An 18,186-nucleotide genomic window follows, 5' to 3' on the forward strand; every position below is an offset into this window, starting at 1 on the left:
CCACTCCACAGATTCACCCTCCACCCGCACAGAAAAACCACTACCCCCCAAAGCACGCCTCATCCCCACACGTTGCCTCCCCAAACACCTCCACACCTCACATAACACCCGCGCCTGGGAGCCTGCTGCACCACCACACGCTGCCTCCACTACCCCACTCCACAGCTCACACCTCCTGCCACACATAACACCCGCTACCCAAAAGCCCACCCCCCCACACCGCCACACGCTGCCTATCCTACCCCCCATGCCCACACACCTCCCACCGCATACAAAACCCTGCCTGGCAGCCACCCGCACCGCCACACGCTGCCTCCGCTAACCCCCTCCACAGCTCCCACCTCCTGCCGCACATAAGACCCGCTGCCCGGGCGCCTGCTGCTCTGCCACACGCTGCCTCCGCTACCCCCCTCCACACCTCCCACCTGAAGCAGCTCACATCCAGCACATAACGGGAGACGCAAGACACCCACACCCCATACCACCACAGCCTGCCGCAGCAAACCCCACCTCCCCCACCTTTCCCCCCCCAGCACCACACAACACCCACTGTACACCACCCACACACACCCCACACCACCAGAATCTGCCTTCACAAACCCCCCTCCACCACCTTCCACCCCCCAGCCCAACACAACACCCACTCTACAGCACCCACCCGCACCCCACAACACTACAGCTTGCCTCCACAACCCCTCCTCCACCACCTTCCAACCACCAGCCCCACACAACACCCACTGTACAGCACCCAACCACACCCTGCAAACACAACCCCCCCCCCTCCCCTACACCCACATGTACATGCTGCCCGGGACCCACAGACACACGCTGCTCTACACTGGAGCTACACATTACTGGACATGCCACCCACCTTACCCTCCTGCCTATTTTCCAGCCTCCACTCAACATGACCCCCAACATACCCACCTGCCTATTTCCCATCCTCCGCTCTCTCACCATGCCCACCCACATAACCACCTGCCAATTTCAAGGCCTCCGCTGTCTAAACATGCCCAACACCATACCCACCTGTCCATTTAGCTGCCTCCCTGCCTACCATGCCACACACCATACCCACCTGCCTATTTACCAGACTACCCTGTCTCAACATGCCAACCCCCATACCCACCTGCCCATTTACCAGCCTACAATCTTTCGACATACCGCACCCCATACCCACCTGCCTATTTAACCCTACGCTATCTCCACATGCCCCCCACCATACCCACCTGCCTATTTACCTGCCTTCGCTTTGTGTACATGACACCCACCATACCCACAAGAACATGTACCACCCTCCGCTGTATGGACATGGCGCCCACCATACCCACCTGCCTATTTCCCACCCTCTGCTCTCTGCAAATACCGGCCACCATACCCACCAACCTAATTACCTGTCTCCCCTTGCTCAACATGCCCCACACAATACCCACCTGCCTATTTACCTGCCTCCACACCATCTCTACCAGCCTCCTCTGTTTGCTGCCCCCAAACACCACTAATGCATGTGGCTTACCCCACCCCAAACCCCTTCCACCCCAACCAACAACAGATCAAAAACATCAAACCATCTCTACACCCACCTCACGTAAATACTCACTATCATCAACCACACACTCCTACCACCTCAACCTTACACACACACTCACCCTCCACACTCTTACACCTTCTCACCCCCCCATCCTCACACAAAACACCTTACCCATCTTGACTACAACAGCACCCACTAACCAGCACCCTACACCCATCACCCTCACACCATCTCTACCAGCCTCCGCTGTCTGCTGACCCTAAACCCCTCAAATGACTATATTTTATCTCCCCCCACCTCAAATGGCCACAAACACCACACAATATGCACACCCTCCTCAGCCAAACACTCACTATCACAACATACTGCTACCACTTCTAAAGTACACACACACACACACACACACACACACACACACACACACACACACACACACACAGCACCACCCTCCTGCCTCTTCACCCTTCCCCCTTATGCCGCCCCCCCTCACACAAACCACCTTAACCATCTTGACTACACCACCAGCCAACATCCACCACTCCTGCACCATCATCCTCAGACCATCTCTACCCGCCTCCGATGTCTAATGCCCACAAATCCCTCTAATGCATGTGCCTTAACCTACAACCCCCACTACGGACCACACACATCACACACTATGTACACCCAACGCACAACAAAAAGTCACTATCATCACACACATACTCCTACCACTTCTACCTGTCACACACACACTCACCCTCCAGACTCTTCACCCTTAACCCTTCTTCCCCACCCCCCAGTTCACACAAAACACCTTACCCAGCCTCAATACACCACCACCGAATAACCACCACTCCTGCCCCAACACCCTCAGCTCACTACGATAAACCAAACAAACAACACACCAACACTACATGTAACACACACACCACCACCCAGACAACCACCTCTCCAACACCCCCCCAAACACCACTACACCATCACCCACCCACAATAAACCATTACCACCCAAACACACAACACCCATCCAACACCCCCTCCACCCTAACACAACCTTCTCCTTCTAACTAATCCACACGCTCACAACCTTCCCTTCCCTACCCTTCCCATCCCCTGCACAAACCACAAGACCCAAAAAACACTCCACCATACACCCAACCATCCAATGTGCAGCTCCTCCACTCATGCAAACTTCAAATCCCATCCCCCTCCTACCAACCCACATCTGCATCCCACACTACACCTCCAACCACCATCACCCCTCACCACTACACAACATATACACCCAGCACACCCACTCCACACAATTACCACAGCTCCATACATCACAAAACATCATACACTACGCACCCCTTACAAGTAACACTCCACCACAATCCTTCCCTTCACAACCCTCACTAAACATAACCAACTCCACCCGCAGTCTATAGCGCAAACACACACCTCCATCCCTCTACCACCAATAAATTGTCTCAGCCCAACAAAACTGCAGTAACCCCACAACCCTACCACCATATCGTAACATCACTACTTCTCTAATTACACCAGAAGCACAAAAAAAACCTAACCCATGCAGCTGCATTCTTTTCTAACACAACCACAACCCCAAAACCACCTCCCCAACAGCCACACGCACACCACAGACATTCCACAACCACAATAACCACATATCTCCCACACAGCCTACAAAACACAAACACCCATCCACCACCCCCTGCACAACAGCACTACCTTCACCATCTGCCAAATGACACCTCTCAACACAAACCACAAACACCCACAATCTCAACACACTACAACACCCCCACTGTTATTCAACCACCACAACTCATAAACACATCCATATAACAACCATGCACAATACCTACCATACCCCTTACATCAATCCATCCCACCTTGCACCTCAATGCACACTTCCACAACCACCTAGCCTACTCAATGCACACACCACCCTACACACATCACCCTATCCAAACATCCCTACACCATCCCACCTTTGCACACCCTACCCCTTTACCATACACATACAACTCCACCAAGTGCAGCACCACAGTCCCACTCCCCCAACCCTCACCCCTACACCAAAAAATACAGTTGCGACACCACATACACCATCCACCCTTACTCTGGCAACCCACCAACCACATATTCTTACGGACATACAGCCTAACACATCTACCCCTTCAAACAAAACACTCCACCAAACACCATCCCTCCACCCCCACCCCCCCACATTCCAGACCAATGCCAACCTACACCTACAACATCCAACCATTCCAACTAACATTACACCACATACACCCACCCCCAACACCACCATCAATTCCCCCTTACACATGCCATACACACCCCCTACACCCCCTCTCACCCTACCTGTACGCAAACCCAACCTACCTCACACACACTTTACCTTCAACCTCCCTTATTCCAATCCCCTCCAATGATAACCACCCACCACTCACATCATTAACACACTACATTTTCTTCAGTCCCTCTAAAACAGCACACCCATCCCCACCCCCCTTTCCACAAAAAACATCCTCCACATTCACAACACAGCATACCATCCCACTCTATACACCAGGGGTGGGGAACCTTTTTTCTACCGAGGGCCATTTGGATATTTATAAAATCCTTCGGGGGCCATACAAAAATTCTCAACTTAAAAAATTACCCTGCCCCCCAGTAGGTCTGCCCCTTAGAGGTACTGTGTGTGCGCACCGGAGGCGCGCGCGCCAAAAAATGGGTGTGGCCAGTTAAAATGGGACGTGATACACATATGCCCCCAATAGTGCGGTGCCAGATCCACAATTGACCCCACAGTGCCAAGTATACAGATGCCCCCACAGTGCCAGGTATACAAATGCCCCTCACAGTGCCAGGTATACAGATGTCCCCACAGTGCCAGGTATACAGATGTCCCCACAGTGCCAGGTATACAAATGCCCCTCACAGTGCCAGGTATACAGATGCCCCCACAGTGCCAGGTATACAAATGCCCCTCACAGTGCCAGGTATACAGATGTCCCCACAGTGCCAGGTATACAAATGCCCCTCACAGTGTCAGGTATACAGATGCCCCCACAGTGCCAGGTATACAAATGCCTCTCACAGTGCCAGGAATACAGATGTCCCCACAGTGCCAGGTATACAAATGCCCCTCACAGTGCCAGGTATACAGATGCACCCACAGTGCCAGGTATACAAATGCCCCTCACAGTGCCAGGTATACAGATGTCCCCACAGTGCCAGGTATACAAATGCCCCTCACAGTGCCAGGTATACAGATGCCCCCACAGTGCCAGGTATACAGATGCCCCCACAGTGCCAGGTATACAAATGCCCCACACAGTGCCAGGTATACAGATGTCCCCACAGTGCCAGGTATACAGATGCCCCCACAGTGCCAGGTATACAGATGTCCCCACAGTGCCAGGTATACAGATGTCCCCACAGTGCCAGGTATACAGATGCCCCCACAGTGCCAGGTATACAAATGCCCCTCACAGTGCCAGGTATACAGATGCACCCACAGTGCCAGGTATACAAATGCCCCTCACAGTGCCAGGTATACAGATGTCCCCACAGTGCCAGGTATACAAATGCCCCTCACAGTGCCAGGTATACAGATGCCCCCACAGTGCCAGGTATACAGATGCCCCCACAGTGCCAGGTATACAAATGCCCCACACAGTGCCAGGTATACAGATGTCCCCACAGTGCCAGGTATACAGATGTCCCCACAGTGCCAGGTATACAGATGTCCCCACAGTGCCAGGTATACAGATGTCCCCACAGTGCCAGGTATACAAATGCCCCTCACAGTGCCAGGTATACAGATGCCCCCACAGTGCCAGGTATACAGATGCCCCTCATAGTGCCAGGTATACAGATGCCCCCCACAGTGCCAGGTATACAGATGCCCCCCACAGTGCCAGGTATAGAGATGCCCCCCACAGTGCCAGGTATACAGATGCCCTGCCCCCCCTCCCCTCCGTGCTGCTTTCGGCGGGACACGGAGGAGAGCGCGGCTATGTTGGGCGGCGGCGGCATGTAGGACTTGAAACCAGCCGCCGGTTCGAGAGCCAATCAGAGCTCACGGACCGGCAGCCGCGGTTTCTGATTGGCTGCCGGTCCGCGAGCTCTGATTGGCTCACGAACCGGCGGCTGGTTTCAAGTCATACACGCCGCCGCTCCCACCCGACAGCCACGCTCTCCTCCCTGTTCTGACAGCTGAGACACGCTGCCGCCGGATTGAGCGGCAGCGTGTCTCACTGACACAAGCTGGTGGGCCGGACCAAACGGCTTCCCCACCCCTGCTATACACGGTCATTACATACATCATAAAACACTCCTACCACAACCAACCCCCTACCCACCAACACAAACCCCACCCACACCTACAACTCATCCACCACAACCCCTGCACCTCACAATCACAACCCCCATTTAACCTAACACCCACACACCACACTTACATAACCCAACCATTACCCCATACACCTTCACGCCCATTCTACACCCCCCCAAAACACTCCCAACCCCCCCCCCTTCCTACATGACTACACACTACCCCAAATTACCTCCATCATCCCAACACACTCCACATGAACAACTCCCCCACCCATCCCAACTTCCAGCTACCTACCCTGACCACCTGTACCCCGCACACACAAATCCAACAAATATTTTGTCATGCGAAATTTCAACAACTCCAAAAGCCACATTCCACCACAATACATTATACAACTACTATTCTACCCCTTCACCTTTATGTACAGGCTATAGGGGCGAAGCCCCTTACGACGGTGTGAAGAGCGCCCGTAGGGCGCGATGAATCACCTAGTATCTATATATAGAGATAAACATAGATTATATAGATATGATAGATAGATAGATAGATAGATACATTCATATTGCACTTATATGACGTTCTATATAAGCACGATATTATAGTAACTATGAAGAGATGACCCTGCTGTGGCTGCATGTGTATGCATATCTTTCTTTATACAATACACACACACAATTACATCCGTGGTGCAGTAGCTGACGTTCTACATAAGCATGATATTAAGATATCAACTACGAAGAGGTGACCCTGCTGTGGCTGCAGCGTTCTCCTGCGGGAGCTCCAGGTACTGAGGGACCAGCTGACCCCGCTACATCCTCCTGATACCCAGAGCATCTGTCAGCCTCAGCCAATCACTACCGAGGAGGGAATCGCCCCCAGCCAATTGCAGCAGTGCCCGGCCCTGCACCCCCCGCGAAGGGCACCTCGCTTATCACGTGACCCGGAGCGCAGGGAGTTAATCCCGGCCCCTCCTCCCCGAGCAGGTTAACCCTTTCTCTGCCATTTAGCTGTAGCAGCCGGAGACTGGAGCGGTTGCCATGAGAACCGCGGTCGCCCGGATGTGAAGGATGCCGGCCGGAGCCGCTGCCAGGGATCGCCCGGTGCCTGAGTGATATGGGGGGCGGGTAGGGGGCCGGACGGGGAAGCGTGCGCTGCTTGCTGCGGGATCTCGGCTTTCACTGACAGGGGGTGAGGATGGAGGAGCCGGGGGAGCTCGCCGAAGGTAAGACGTCCCGACAGCGCACTGTATCCCCAGCCGTCCTCCCTGCTATCCCCCATATGCCAGCATCCTCCATAGTGACCAGCTGCTGCTGCCTCTGCTGGGCATTCATTCATCCCCCTATACTCAGAGCCAACATCACCTTAATGAACCCTCACTGCATCATCCCACTGTGTCATACTGCTACACAGTCACCCCCATCATCCCCGTATGTTACACTGCTGCACAGTCACCCCCATCTTCCCCATATGTTACACTGCTGCACAGTCACTCCCATCATCCCCTCTAATGCACAGTCACCCCCATCATTCCCCTATGTTACACTGCACAGTCATCCCCATCATTCCCCTATGTCACACTGCTGCAGTCATCCCCATCATTCCCCTATGTCACACTGCTGCAGTCATCCCCGTATGTTACACTGCTGCACAGTCACCCCCATCATCCCCCTCTGCTGCGTTAACCCCCATCATTCCCCTCTGCTGCACAGTCACCCCATTATTCCCCTATGTTACACTGCTGCACCGTCACCCCCATCATCCCCCTCTGCTGCACAGTTACCCCCATCATCCCCCTATGTTACACTGCTGCACAGTAACCCCCATCATCCCCCTCTGCTGCATTAACCCCCATCTTCCCCCTCTGCTGCACAGTCACCCCATTATCCCCCTGTGTTACACTGCTGTACAGTCACCGCCATCATCCCCCTCTGCTGCACAGTCACCCCCATCATCACCCTATGTTATACTGCTGCAGAGTCACCCCCATCACCCCCCTCTGCTGCACAGTCACCCCCATCATCCCCCTATGTTACACTGCTGCACAGTCACCCCCTTCATCCCCCTATGTTACACTGCTGCACAGTCACACCCATCATCCCATTATGTTACACTGATGCACAGTCACCCCCATCATCCCCCTATGTTACACTGCTGCAGTCAGCCCATCGCCCCCACTGCTGCACATTCACCCCCATCATCTCATTATGTTACACTGATGCACAGTCACCCCCATCATCCCCCTATGTTTCACTGCTGCACAGTCACCCCCATCATCCCACTCTGCTGCACAGTCACTCCCATCATCCTATTACAGAACTGCATGGTCACCTCCTCCGTCATCCCACTCTGTGGCACAATCATCCCCATCATTCTGAATATTACACTTTTGCACAGTCACCCCCATCATCTCCCTATGTTACACTACTGCACAATCACCCCCATCATTTCCCTATGTCACACTGCCACTCCCATCATCCCCCATGTTGCTTTTCTCCAGCCCCAACATCCATCTACATCCCTCTGCTGGAGAGTCACCACCATCATCCCTCCATGTTACTCCACTGCACAGTCACCACCATCATCCCTCTACATCACTCCGCTGCGCAGTCACCCCCAACGTCCCTCCATGTATACTTCACTTCCAGATGGTCTGTCACCTCCGACATCGCTCTCTTTCTCTCTGCTGTGCTATAACAAACAATGTCTAAATGTTATAGATAGGCTTAGCCTCCCCTCTATCTACATTACAAAAATGCCCCTGTTAGCCTTCTGGACCCTAACGTCCAACAACAATCTGTTTTCTAATATGGACCCTTGCCTACAAGATCCCTGATCTGCATTATCCTACTGGAAGCTCACTCCACAACTTTCTTCTTTGTATATAACACTTTGGGCTGTCTCCCCGAGCCTCCACCTCTTTATAATGTACTGCTGAACACTCAGTAACCCACTCTTTGTAACATACTATGAACCCTAACCCAGCATCCCTCCTTCTATATCACAAGGCTGGACCCTGACCACCCAGATCCCTCCATGTTACTCAGTTTGAGCCTTATAGTGTCGCTTCACCCCCCTATATCCCTTTATCTAGAGGATAAATAACACTCGGCTGCACCCTCAAAATGTATTTTCATGTTTCTCGTACTCATCCTTCATCTATCTATATAAAGTTTTTTTACCCCAACTATTTTCATCCTAGTTCATGCGTTTACACCTCCATATCAGTTTGAATGATCTTACTTGGTTTTGTGCACATACAAATCCTGTACCCTAAAATCCTCACCTACAGTACCTATAGAACTGCTAGACTGTCGCATCCGTGAAATTGGTGTACCATAACATCTGTCTGTATGACCCTGCTGGACCCTTACACCTGACAGCCGACACTGACTGGTCTAAATCACTTCTCTGTATAATATTAATGGGCCATTCCATCTCTGCATAACAAGTGCTAGATCTTCAAACTATTTCATTCCTAAGACTTTCATATCTTCGTTTACAGATGGACCTTTTCATCGTTTCAAATACATATTGGCAGATGTATTAAGCCGTGATAAAGCAGTGATAAGTGCAAGGTGATAACGCACCAGCCAATCATTACAGTTTTGAAAAATTACAGTTAGGAGCTGATTGGCTGGTGCATTATCACCTGCACTTATCACTGCTTTGTCACTTCTCCAGGCTTAATACATCTGCCCACCAAGTTCTTTCTCTTCATACAACACTGCTGAACTTTCATACATTGGGCCGAATGTAATGCAGTGAGAGAAGGCCGGAGGTCCGAGATTCCAGCCGTTCGTTTTTTTAAAGCAGCAAACATTTACAAGGCAGAACCAGGTTGGTTTTGCCTTGTAAACTATTGCCGCTTTTAAAAAACATACGTGTTTGGCCGGAATCTCGGCGCTCCAGCCATCTCGCACTGCATTATATCCGGCCCATTATCTCTATATATAAAATACTGGACTTTTACAACTCTCCATAATACTTCAGTAGTTCCTTTGTATTGCACTCCTTCCTTGAGGGAACCTCACCACTACTTATGTCTAGGAAGGAGTTAACACATGGATGCAGATCTAACCTACACGGGAGCAGCTTTCACTTTTTTTAATTTCTAGATAGGAATTAACCTTGTGCTGTTGCGCATAGTCTTGGGTATTGTTCAGCAGATTATCTTTCAGCTCATCATGTTAATTGCACCAAACGTCACTTATGGAGCCCTGTGTCCTATATTTATAAATTGCTATTCCGTTTGCTCTCAAAGCAGTCCACTGATTGTATACAAGGGTTAATGGATTATGTATAGTAGATTATAACTTCAGGCATGGTCTTCATCAGAAGATAGATATATGGAGATATGTTACAGCTAGAGCGAGCTCGCTGTGGTATATTGCTATAGGAGGCTGATTTTTTATCTGCCTTGATGTGCACCATTTTACAGTATCTGCTCATCCCAGTCTTCTGTTCCTATAAGGGTATAGGATGCCCACTCTGATGGGAATATCGGATGGGGTGTGAGAGATTCACTCCTGGTATAATATCACCCAGGTTATCACGGGGGAAGCTGATTTTGCTTAGGGGCTAATACCACTCATATAACCTGACTATATTGCTCTTATACAATGTGGGAGTGTATATGTGTTGTATCATTATATTGCTGTGCTCTGGTTTAGAGGTCACTTAATGCTCATTGGTTTGCATTTCGTTACACTACTGACATTGGACATTTGGTGGGGACGATGTAAAGGGGAAATGCAGATTTTAGTCCGTCTTTCCTTTCTCTAGCACTTCTTCCAGTGGATTACTTCTCACACTTGCCGTAGATCTTGTGACAGTTTGAAGGCGCCCGTGCCCAGATGCATAATCCAATGTGGTCCTCAGCCTTCCAATACCAACATACACAATAATCAGCTTATTATGTCCCATTTGTACATATAGTAAATGTCAGCGTCTCTTCTAGCAAGCAGTGTACCTTTAAGAGATTAATCACAATACACCGAATGTAATCCTTTGTCCTTCTGTGCTGCACGTAACACAGGAAATATATCTCATGTTTGGAGATTTCTCTGCCATATCGATTGTTGTATATGGATTGTTTTATCCAGTTGTCATTTTAGAATGACGGCGACGGCTGTCCAGCAGAGATCTGTGTTTCTTTTTTTTTTTTTTTTTTAAGATTAACATCAGAATGAATTCCAGCGCTGCTATTACTTGCGTATTACTAAGTACTTTACATTTTTGTCTTGATGTTGTACAGAGTGGGAATTACTTTGAAAGCTTTTTGGGTGAGACATTGACAGAATAATCATTTGTAAGAAGAGCATATTTCTCTTCCCTGGAATTTATATTATTGTCAGCATGTAGAACCACAGTTGTTTAGTCTTTGGCATGTCTTATGGTCTACAGTGCCCCTAGGCGCTCTCTAGGGGTCTCGATTGAACCCATCGCCTCCCAAATCAATGCATCTAGTACCGAAAGCTATCCGTGCTACTGACTGCAGCCTTTGTGTTAACCCTTACTGGTTTCCCCAACCACCTTAGACTGTCAGGATTGATTATTTTCATTACAGTACTGCTTTGTTTTAGACATAAAAATAAAAATCTAGAACCTCCAGTTGTTATTACACAATTACGTGTCTTGTGCGCCTTCAGTTTCCTGATGCTGTATAAAAATCCTAAATCTGGTGGTTCCTGATCATGGGTCACCAAATTCTGTAGGATGACTCTCTATGGGGGTAATTCATGGGGTAATTCAGATCTGATCGCTGCTGTGCGTTTTCGCCCAGCGGGCAATCAGGTCTGTACTGCGCATGTGCATGCACCGCAATACGCTGGCACGTCGGATGACTGCACCGGGCATCGGAGCATAGCGATGGGATGGTGCGAAAAAAGTGATCGCACGGGCGATCGCAAGGTGACTGACAGGAAGAAGCCGTTTGTGGGTGGCAACTGACCGTTTTGTAGCAGTGTCCGGGAAACCGCAGGAGGGACCAGGCGTTTGGAGGGAGGGTTTCTGACGTCAGCTCCGGCCCCGATCATCGCAGCGGCTGAGTAAGTCCCGGGCTGAGCAGAGACTCCACAAACTGATGTTTGTGCAGCTCTGCTACAAATGCGATCGCACACCTGCACACAAAATATACCCTCCCGCTATAGGCGGCGACTACCTGATCGCAGGGCTGCAAAAAACGCACCCTAGCGATCAGGTCTGAATTACCCCCTATGATCCATTCTCTGCTATTGTGTACTGCTAATTACTAGTTTCCATAGTCTTATTCTGTTGTCCTCAATTTCCTATTCATTATGTTTCAGGCTTAATTTGTAGACAACAGTAAAGTAGCTAAGAGGAAGGAAATTAATGAATTAAGCATTTCGGCGATGGGTTACAAAGCTTATTCCCAGACCCTATTTATCGCATTGCTGGGAAAAGTTGGGAAGCCCTGATCTAGATATTATTAGAGTGTAAGCTTTATGACATGTATACATTGCATCGGGGGAATCTAGCACTAGCACTAGTATTAATACTAGTGTACTAGTTACTTAGTATTTTTGTCCCAAAGGAATTAGTATAAAATCGCAGATGATAATGATGCGTGGAGTGAGGCAGGGGGCAGTTTACTCATATTGGACCTTTGCCTTTTGCCTTTTTACCCAGATTGCTTGCTTTATCCTGAATTTTGTGGCTTAATTCATGTGGACCAGATTCAATTACCTGCAGTGCTTACTGCGCGCTTGCAGCTCCTTAATTAGGCGCCCGGGGCTATTCAGTTGCAGACCGCGGTACCCCGCAGGCTGCATCAACTGTGGATTTCTGTTTGCACCCTCCTGAGATGTGGACACAAATCTGTGGTGAGTAGTGCTTTCTTACCATGGCCACTTCTAGTGCATTAACCCATAGCTCTGGGTTCTTAACCTGGAATCTATCAGTTAATGCACAGTATCCGCTGGCCTACCATGTGAGAATATGGGCTTCCAATTAATAGCTCCAGACATTTAAGTGTGGAGCTACAAACCCGGGGTAAGCACAGCAGCTCATTTAAGCTGGCCCTTAGCGTACTAAGGGCCTAATTCAGCATGGAACACATCTACGATGCGTTCGCATGCTGAAGCCCATCTGGATTGTGCGCACGCCCAGAAGCCACACCGCACGTGCGCACACAGTGAGATGAGACGGTATCTCACATATGCGAACGCCTCTGCCTGATTGACAGGCAGAGGCGTTCGTGGGGCGGGAAGGGGCGTTGACGTGATAATTTTGTTGCGGAGTTGGCGGGGGCGCGGTGTGGACAACACAGGCATGTCCGGACCATTTGCAAGGTGGGCCGGGGCGGCAGCGTGACGTAACACGCAGATGCTGCAAGTCTAAACATGGTGTGTAGCCGTCTGCGTTCGCATGTTAGCAGGGGGGAAGGACCTGGCATGCGCGGGCAGACTGGCCCTGAGCTAGGCATCCCCCCGCATGCTAGTGTAAAGGGTTGTAGTTGTGTGATTTTTGCACAACTACAACCCATTCTGACTCAGGGCCTAAGTACTTATTTGTGGTGCAAAGGAATAGGTATAAAGGCACAGATTAAGCTGCATATTTGTCACGGCCAAATGGGGCTATTTGGCGCTATTTGAGGGTAGGACTTAGGTATATGTGGCAGCATCTTTTAACGCTTTTATAAAAGGGTTAAATACCCATGCCTACATACAGTTACATAGATGGTACCCACACTGTGCAACTAAAGGGGCTGCTGGAAAGCAGGCATTTGTACATCCTGGGATCCGATGCAACCTTACACATGACAGACTCCTGATTGGCTCTGCTCCTCTACCAATTCTAAAAGGTTGGCACCAATTGGCTCTGCTCCTCTACCAATTCTAAAAGGTTGGCACCAATTGGCTCTGCTCCTCTACCAATTCTAAAAGGTTGGCACCAATTGGCTCTGCTCCTCTACCAATTCTAAAAGGGTGGCACCAACTTTTACTGTGCCCATTGGAGTTGAGAGCTAAATTATATAACCAGATAAGGTCCTATGGGACTGGCCAGAGGAACCCCCACAAAAGTAGTAGTCTAAGAGGTGTTATATAAGGATGGTCTTCAGTATGCCGACTGTCGGGATCCCGGCGCACAGTATACCGGCGCCGGAATCCCGACAGTCGGCATACTGACACTTTTTCTCCCTCGTGGGGGTCCACGACCCCCCTGGAGGGAGAAATAAATGCGCACCACCGTGCCCGCAGCGTGGCGAGCGCAGCGAGCCCGCAAGGGGCTCATTTGCGCTCGCCACGCTGTCGGTATGCCGGCGGTCGGGCTCCCGGCGCCGGTATGCTGGTCGCCGGGAGCCCGGCCGCCAGCATACCATACTACACCGTTATATAAATCTCCCAAATCACCCCTAATATTTCAGAGTTCCTTTATTTTAAACAGTTTCATTATTGGCATGTCTTAGTGCTACAATGCCCCTAGGTGCTCTCTCCCCAATTGAAAGGTTTCAATGAGAGAATTTTTATTATTGCCATTTATTACTAAAGAAGTATTTTATTATTATAATGAATATGTATATTAGCAGATACACATGTATGGGTAATTATACACATAGTAATAATATCAGTCACCAGTCTACGAATCATGGATGTTCTGTTTATCCTTCCCTCGGAACTCCTGCGTGATTAATGGCTCTGCTGCCAGGCGCTCAGTAACCATGTAGCAGCAGGGCTTCTCTGGAGCTCTCTTACTGGTAATGGTGGTCATTTGTTAGCTCTGATAATAGTCTTCAGTCATATTTCTAGTGGGAGGTCCACTCCGAGCCCAGGACATGAGTTCATTTTATAAATATCTGTGAGTGTGTAAATCAATATGTGACCTAGCTATGCCCAAGAGGCGTCCTATCATACATATGTATACATATGTTTTATATGTCACTGCATTTTAATGGTACACACTGGGGGTCATTCCGAGTTGTTCGCTCGTTGCCGATTTTCGCTATGCTGCGATTTGTTGCAAAATGCGCACGCGCAAGGCATGCAGGGCGCATGCACTTAGTTATTTAACTAAAAACTTTGCAGTTTTGCTGTGGATCCTGCGGCGCTTTTCAGTCGCACTGCTGATCGGTGAATGATTGACAGGAAAGGGGCGTTTCTGGGTGGTAACTGAGCGTTTTCCGGGAGTGTGCTAAAAAACGCAGGCGTGTCAGGGAAAAACGCGGGAGTGTCTGGAGAAACGGGGGAGTGGCTGGCCGAACGCAGGGCGTGTTTGTGACGTCAAACCAGGAACTAAACGGACTGAGCTGATCGCAATCTGTGAGTAGGTCTGGAAAACTGCAAGGAATTATTTTTCTCTATCGTCCTAGTGGATGCTGGGGTTCCTGAAAGGACCATGGGGAATAACGGCTCCGCAGGAGACAGGGCACAAAAAGTAAAGCTTTTCCAGATCAGGTGGTGTGCACTGGCTCCTCCCCCTATGACCCTCCTCCAGACTCCAGTTAGATTTTTGTGCCCGGCCGAGAAGGGTGCAATTCTAGGTGGCTCTCATAAAGAGCTGCTTAGAGAAAGTTTAGCTTAGGTTTTTTATTTTACAGTGATTCCTGCTGGCAACAGGATCACTGCAACGAGGGACAGAGGGGAGAAGAAGTGAACTCACCTGCGTGCAGGATGGATTGGCTTCTTGGCTACTGGACATCAGCTCCAGAGGGACGATCACAGGTACAGCCTGGATGGTCACCGCAATCTGTGAGTAGGTCTGGAAAACTGCAAGGAATTATTTATTAGCAGTTCTGCTAATCTTTCGTTCGCTATTCCGCTAAGCTAAGATACACTCCCAGAGGGTGGCGGCCTAGCGTGTGCAATGCTGCTAAAAGCAGCTAGCGAGCGAACATCTCGGAATGAGGGCCACTGTGTTATTAACAAGGTCTGTTGTCTTTTCCATAGAAAACTTCTGTATTACGCAGTGCACAACTAACGCTTGCTCTGTTGTCTTTAACGGATCCTTGCTCTTTTTTTTCACTATCACTACATAACTATAGGCGAGCAACTCTTTTTTTTTTAATAGCTTGTGTAATTCAATGTTATGGCAACGAGAGGCCACAAAATGTGATGTATTCTATGTATTATAAAGCCATGTGTAAGAGGATGAAGGACAAAGTAGCAAAATAATTTGACCATATAAAATATTTTATTCATTGACAGTACTTTATTGCAAACCGGCAGGTTAAACATTTATTTGTCTGCAATAAAAGAAAAACTGAAAAAATGCTGCTTGCATAAGTGTTCAACCCATCTACTGTGGAAGCTCCAAGTTTACACAGATGACAAATGCTGCCTTAATAATTGGCTTTCAATTAGCCTCTATCTGATTTATTTAAATAGATCAGCTTTTATGGCTAAAAGACCCTCTAATTCAAATAACAAATACTGCGAATCTGAAGGAAAGTGAAAAATGAAAACCATAAGGACCCCCTAAAAAACAGATTATATGACCTCAGTTGGGGTCCTGAGCTACAGGTCGCACACCTAGGGTCTGATTCCGAGTTCGGCACAGGTAATGAGAGCCATGCAGATTCCCAATTATCGGGAATATGCAGCTGCGCACAGTTTGTTCTGCACATGCGGACGTCCGTAGTTCCCCTCTGCCACTGCTTGATTGACAGGCAGCAACGTTGAGGAGGTTGGTAGGGGGCCGAAGGGGAGGGCTGCGTTCCTAGAAGCATTTGCGTGTCGCCCCTGTTTTCTAGGAGTGGAGAGACAAGGGTCTGCATGTTACCACGCAGACTTCCTGGGCTCGCAGTCCCCCTTACGTTAGCCAGCTGCGCAAGCTGAGGCTTAATCAGCTGTCCTTCTTTGCTGTTGATTCCCAGCTTGCGACGCCGGTGCAGTGGTGCAAAGGGTGTATTACATGGTAGCAATGGATGGGGGAAGTACACAAAAGTAAAAAAACAAACAAAAATGTATTGTGTGTAGATATACAGTATGTACATGCATGCATACACAGTTATGCCTCCTTGTCCTCTTCTTTCTCTCGGACACTCCTCTTGCCCTTGAGTCTCTGTCTTCTGACCTTTCCTTCTCTTCTGTTACCATGTCCAACCCCCATAAGGTCCTGTCCCCTGGTTTTCTCCTCTTCCCTGATAGCCCTTCTTCTCCCTCAGCATGTTGTCACCCTTTATCCCGTTTAAAAAAAACAGATAAACACCAAATGATATAAGGTTTTTCAGTTTTTATAATATTATTTCTTAAAAATCCCCCCTAGATTTTTCCATGTTAAAAAAATTGAATAATTCCAATTACCATATACCAGTAGATCAGTGGATCTCAAACTTTTTTGAATCACGACTCCCTAGAGTATCAGAAATTTTTTCATGGCACCCATAGGCCAAAAGTTACTTATTGAGAAATTTAGAAATAAATATTAAATGAAGTAAATTGTGTTTATATGTCATGCTCGGGTTCAGTTGTGTGGTGAGTGACAAGATTTGCTTCTGTTTGTCAACATATATTATGATTGGCAGCCACCAGCACTGGTTTTGCCTATTACATTGACCATAAATAATTTTAATTGGTCCTGGACCACCAATCCAAGGCACCCCTGCAAGTGTCCTGAGGCACCCTAGGGAGACACGGCACACAGTTTGAGAAACACTGCAGTAGATGTTTATTTATTTTGAAAGGACAACTCACTGAAAGCTAAAAATTCTAGGTGGCATGTATTCCGATGAGATCAAATACAAAGTAACAGCTAAGCTCGATTCACACGACACGATACAATAGTATTATTTGAAAAAGAGTAAATAAAAACAAATTATACATTTTTTTTGTCCATAAAAAAAGAGAAAGAAAGAAAACGGTTACTGGTAACAGCTAACCATCCTGCTAAACTTCATATAACATGCACCATGCAGCGGTGGGATGGATAATTCTGATGACGTTTTGTATACTGTATTTCAGTAAAAAGGTATTAGTTGAACATAAAAAAAACCCTCGCCAGATTGTATGAAGTATAGTCTACATTCATGTGCTGGTTTGTCATAAAGAGTAAAGTTTAGTCTTTCCAATCTATTCTTACCTTCTTGCTCCTTATTTTGCTAAATGACATCTTGTGTGTGTTTTATTATATAGCCACAGTTATACAACTTAATGTACAGTTTCCTGAGGCCGATTTGTTGTGCTACATGATGTCAGTGTTCTCTGGGCTTGTTTATATAATCAGCTATTCGCAGTGCTAGTCCTAGACCACCTATAGTAACTGAGTAATCATATAAATATATCCCTGCCACAAGCATGGTGGCTGCTTTGCTCATACTATATATCTACAGTATAAATATGTCAGATATATTGTAATTATTTTG

General features: G+C 48.6%; 1 protein-coding gene across 16 annotated transcripts in view; it reads left to right on the forward strand.

Moving 5' to 3' along the window:
• Positions 1 to 6,719: 6,719 nt before the first annotated feature.
• CACNA1D (calcium voltage-gated channel subunit alpha1 D) overlaps positions 6,720 to 18,186 on the forward strand; it is a 923,074-nt gene continuing 911,607 nt past the window's right edge. For 12 of the 16 annotated variants that reach the window (XM_063940810.1, XM_063940825.1, XM_063940809.1 and 9 more), the window contains exon 1: positions 6,721 to 7,089. In XM_063940810.1, coding sequence (XP_063796880.1) covers positions 7,062 to 7,089 — 28 coding nt within the window. In that variant the 5' untranslated portion in view covers positions 6,721 to 7,061. Of the gene's footprint in view, positions 7,090 to 18,186 lie in introns of all 16 variants that reach the window. The other 4 variants (XM_063940824.1, XM_063940812.1, XM_063940821.1 and 1 more) reach the window with 2 other exon arrangements.

This window comes from Pseudophryne corroboree, chromosome 9, assembly GCF_028390025.1.
Source record: "Pseudophryne corroboree isolate aPseCor3 chromosome 9, aPseCor3.hap2, whole genome shotgun sequence".
Taxonomy (NCBI): Eukaryota; Metazoa; Chordata; class Amphibia; order Anura; family Myobatrachidae; genus Pseudophryne; species Pseudophryne corroboree.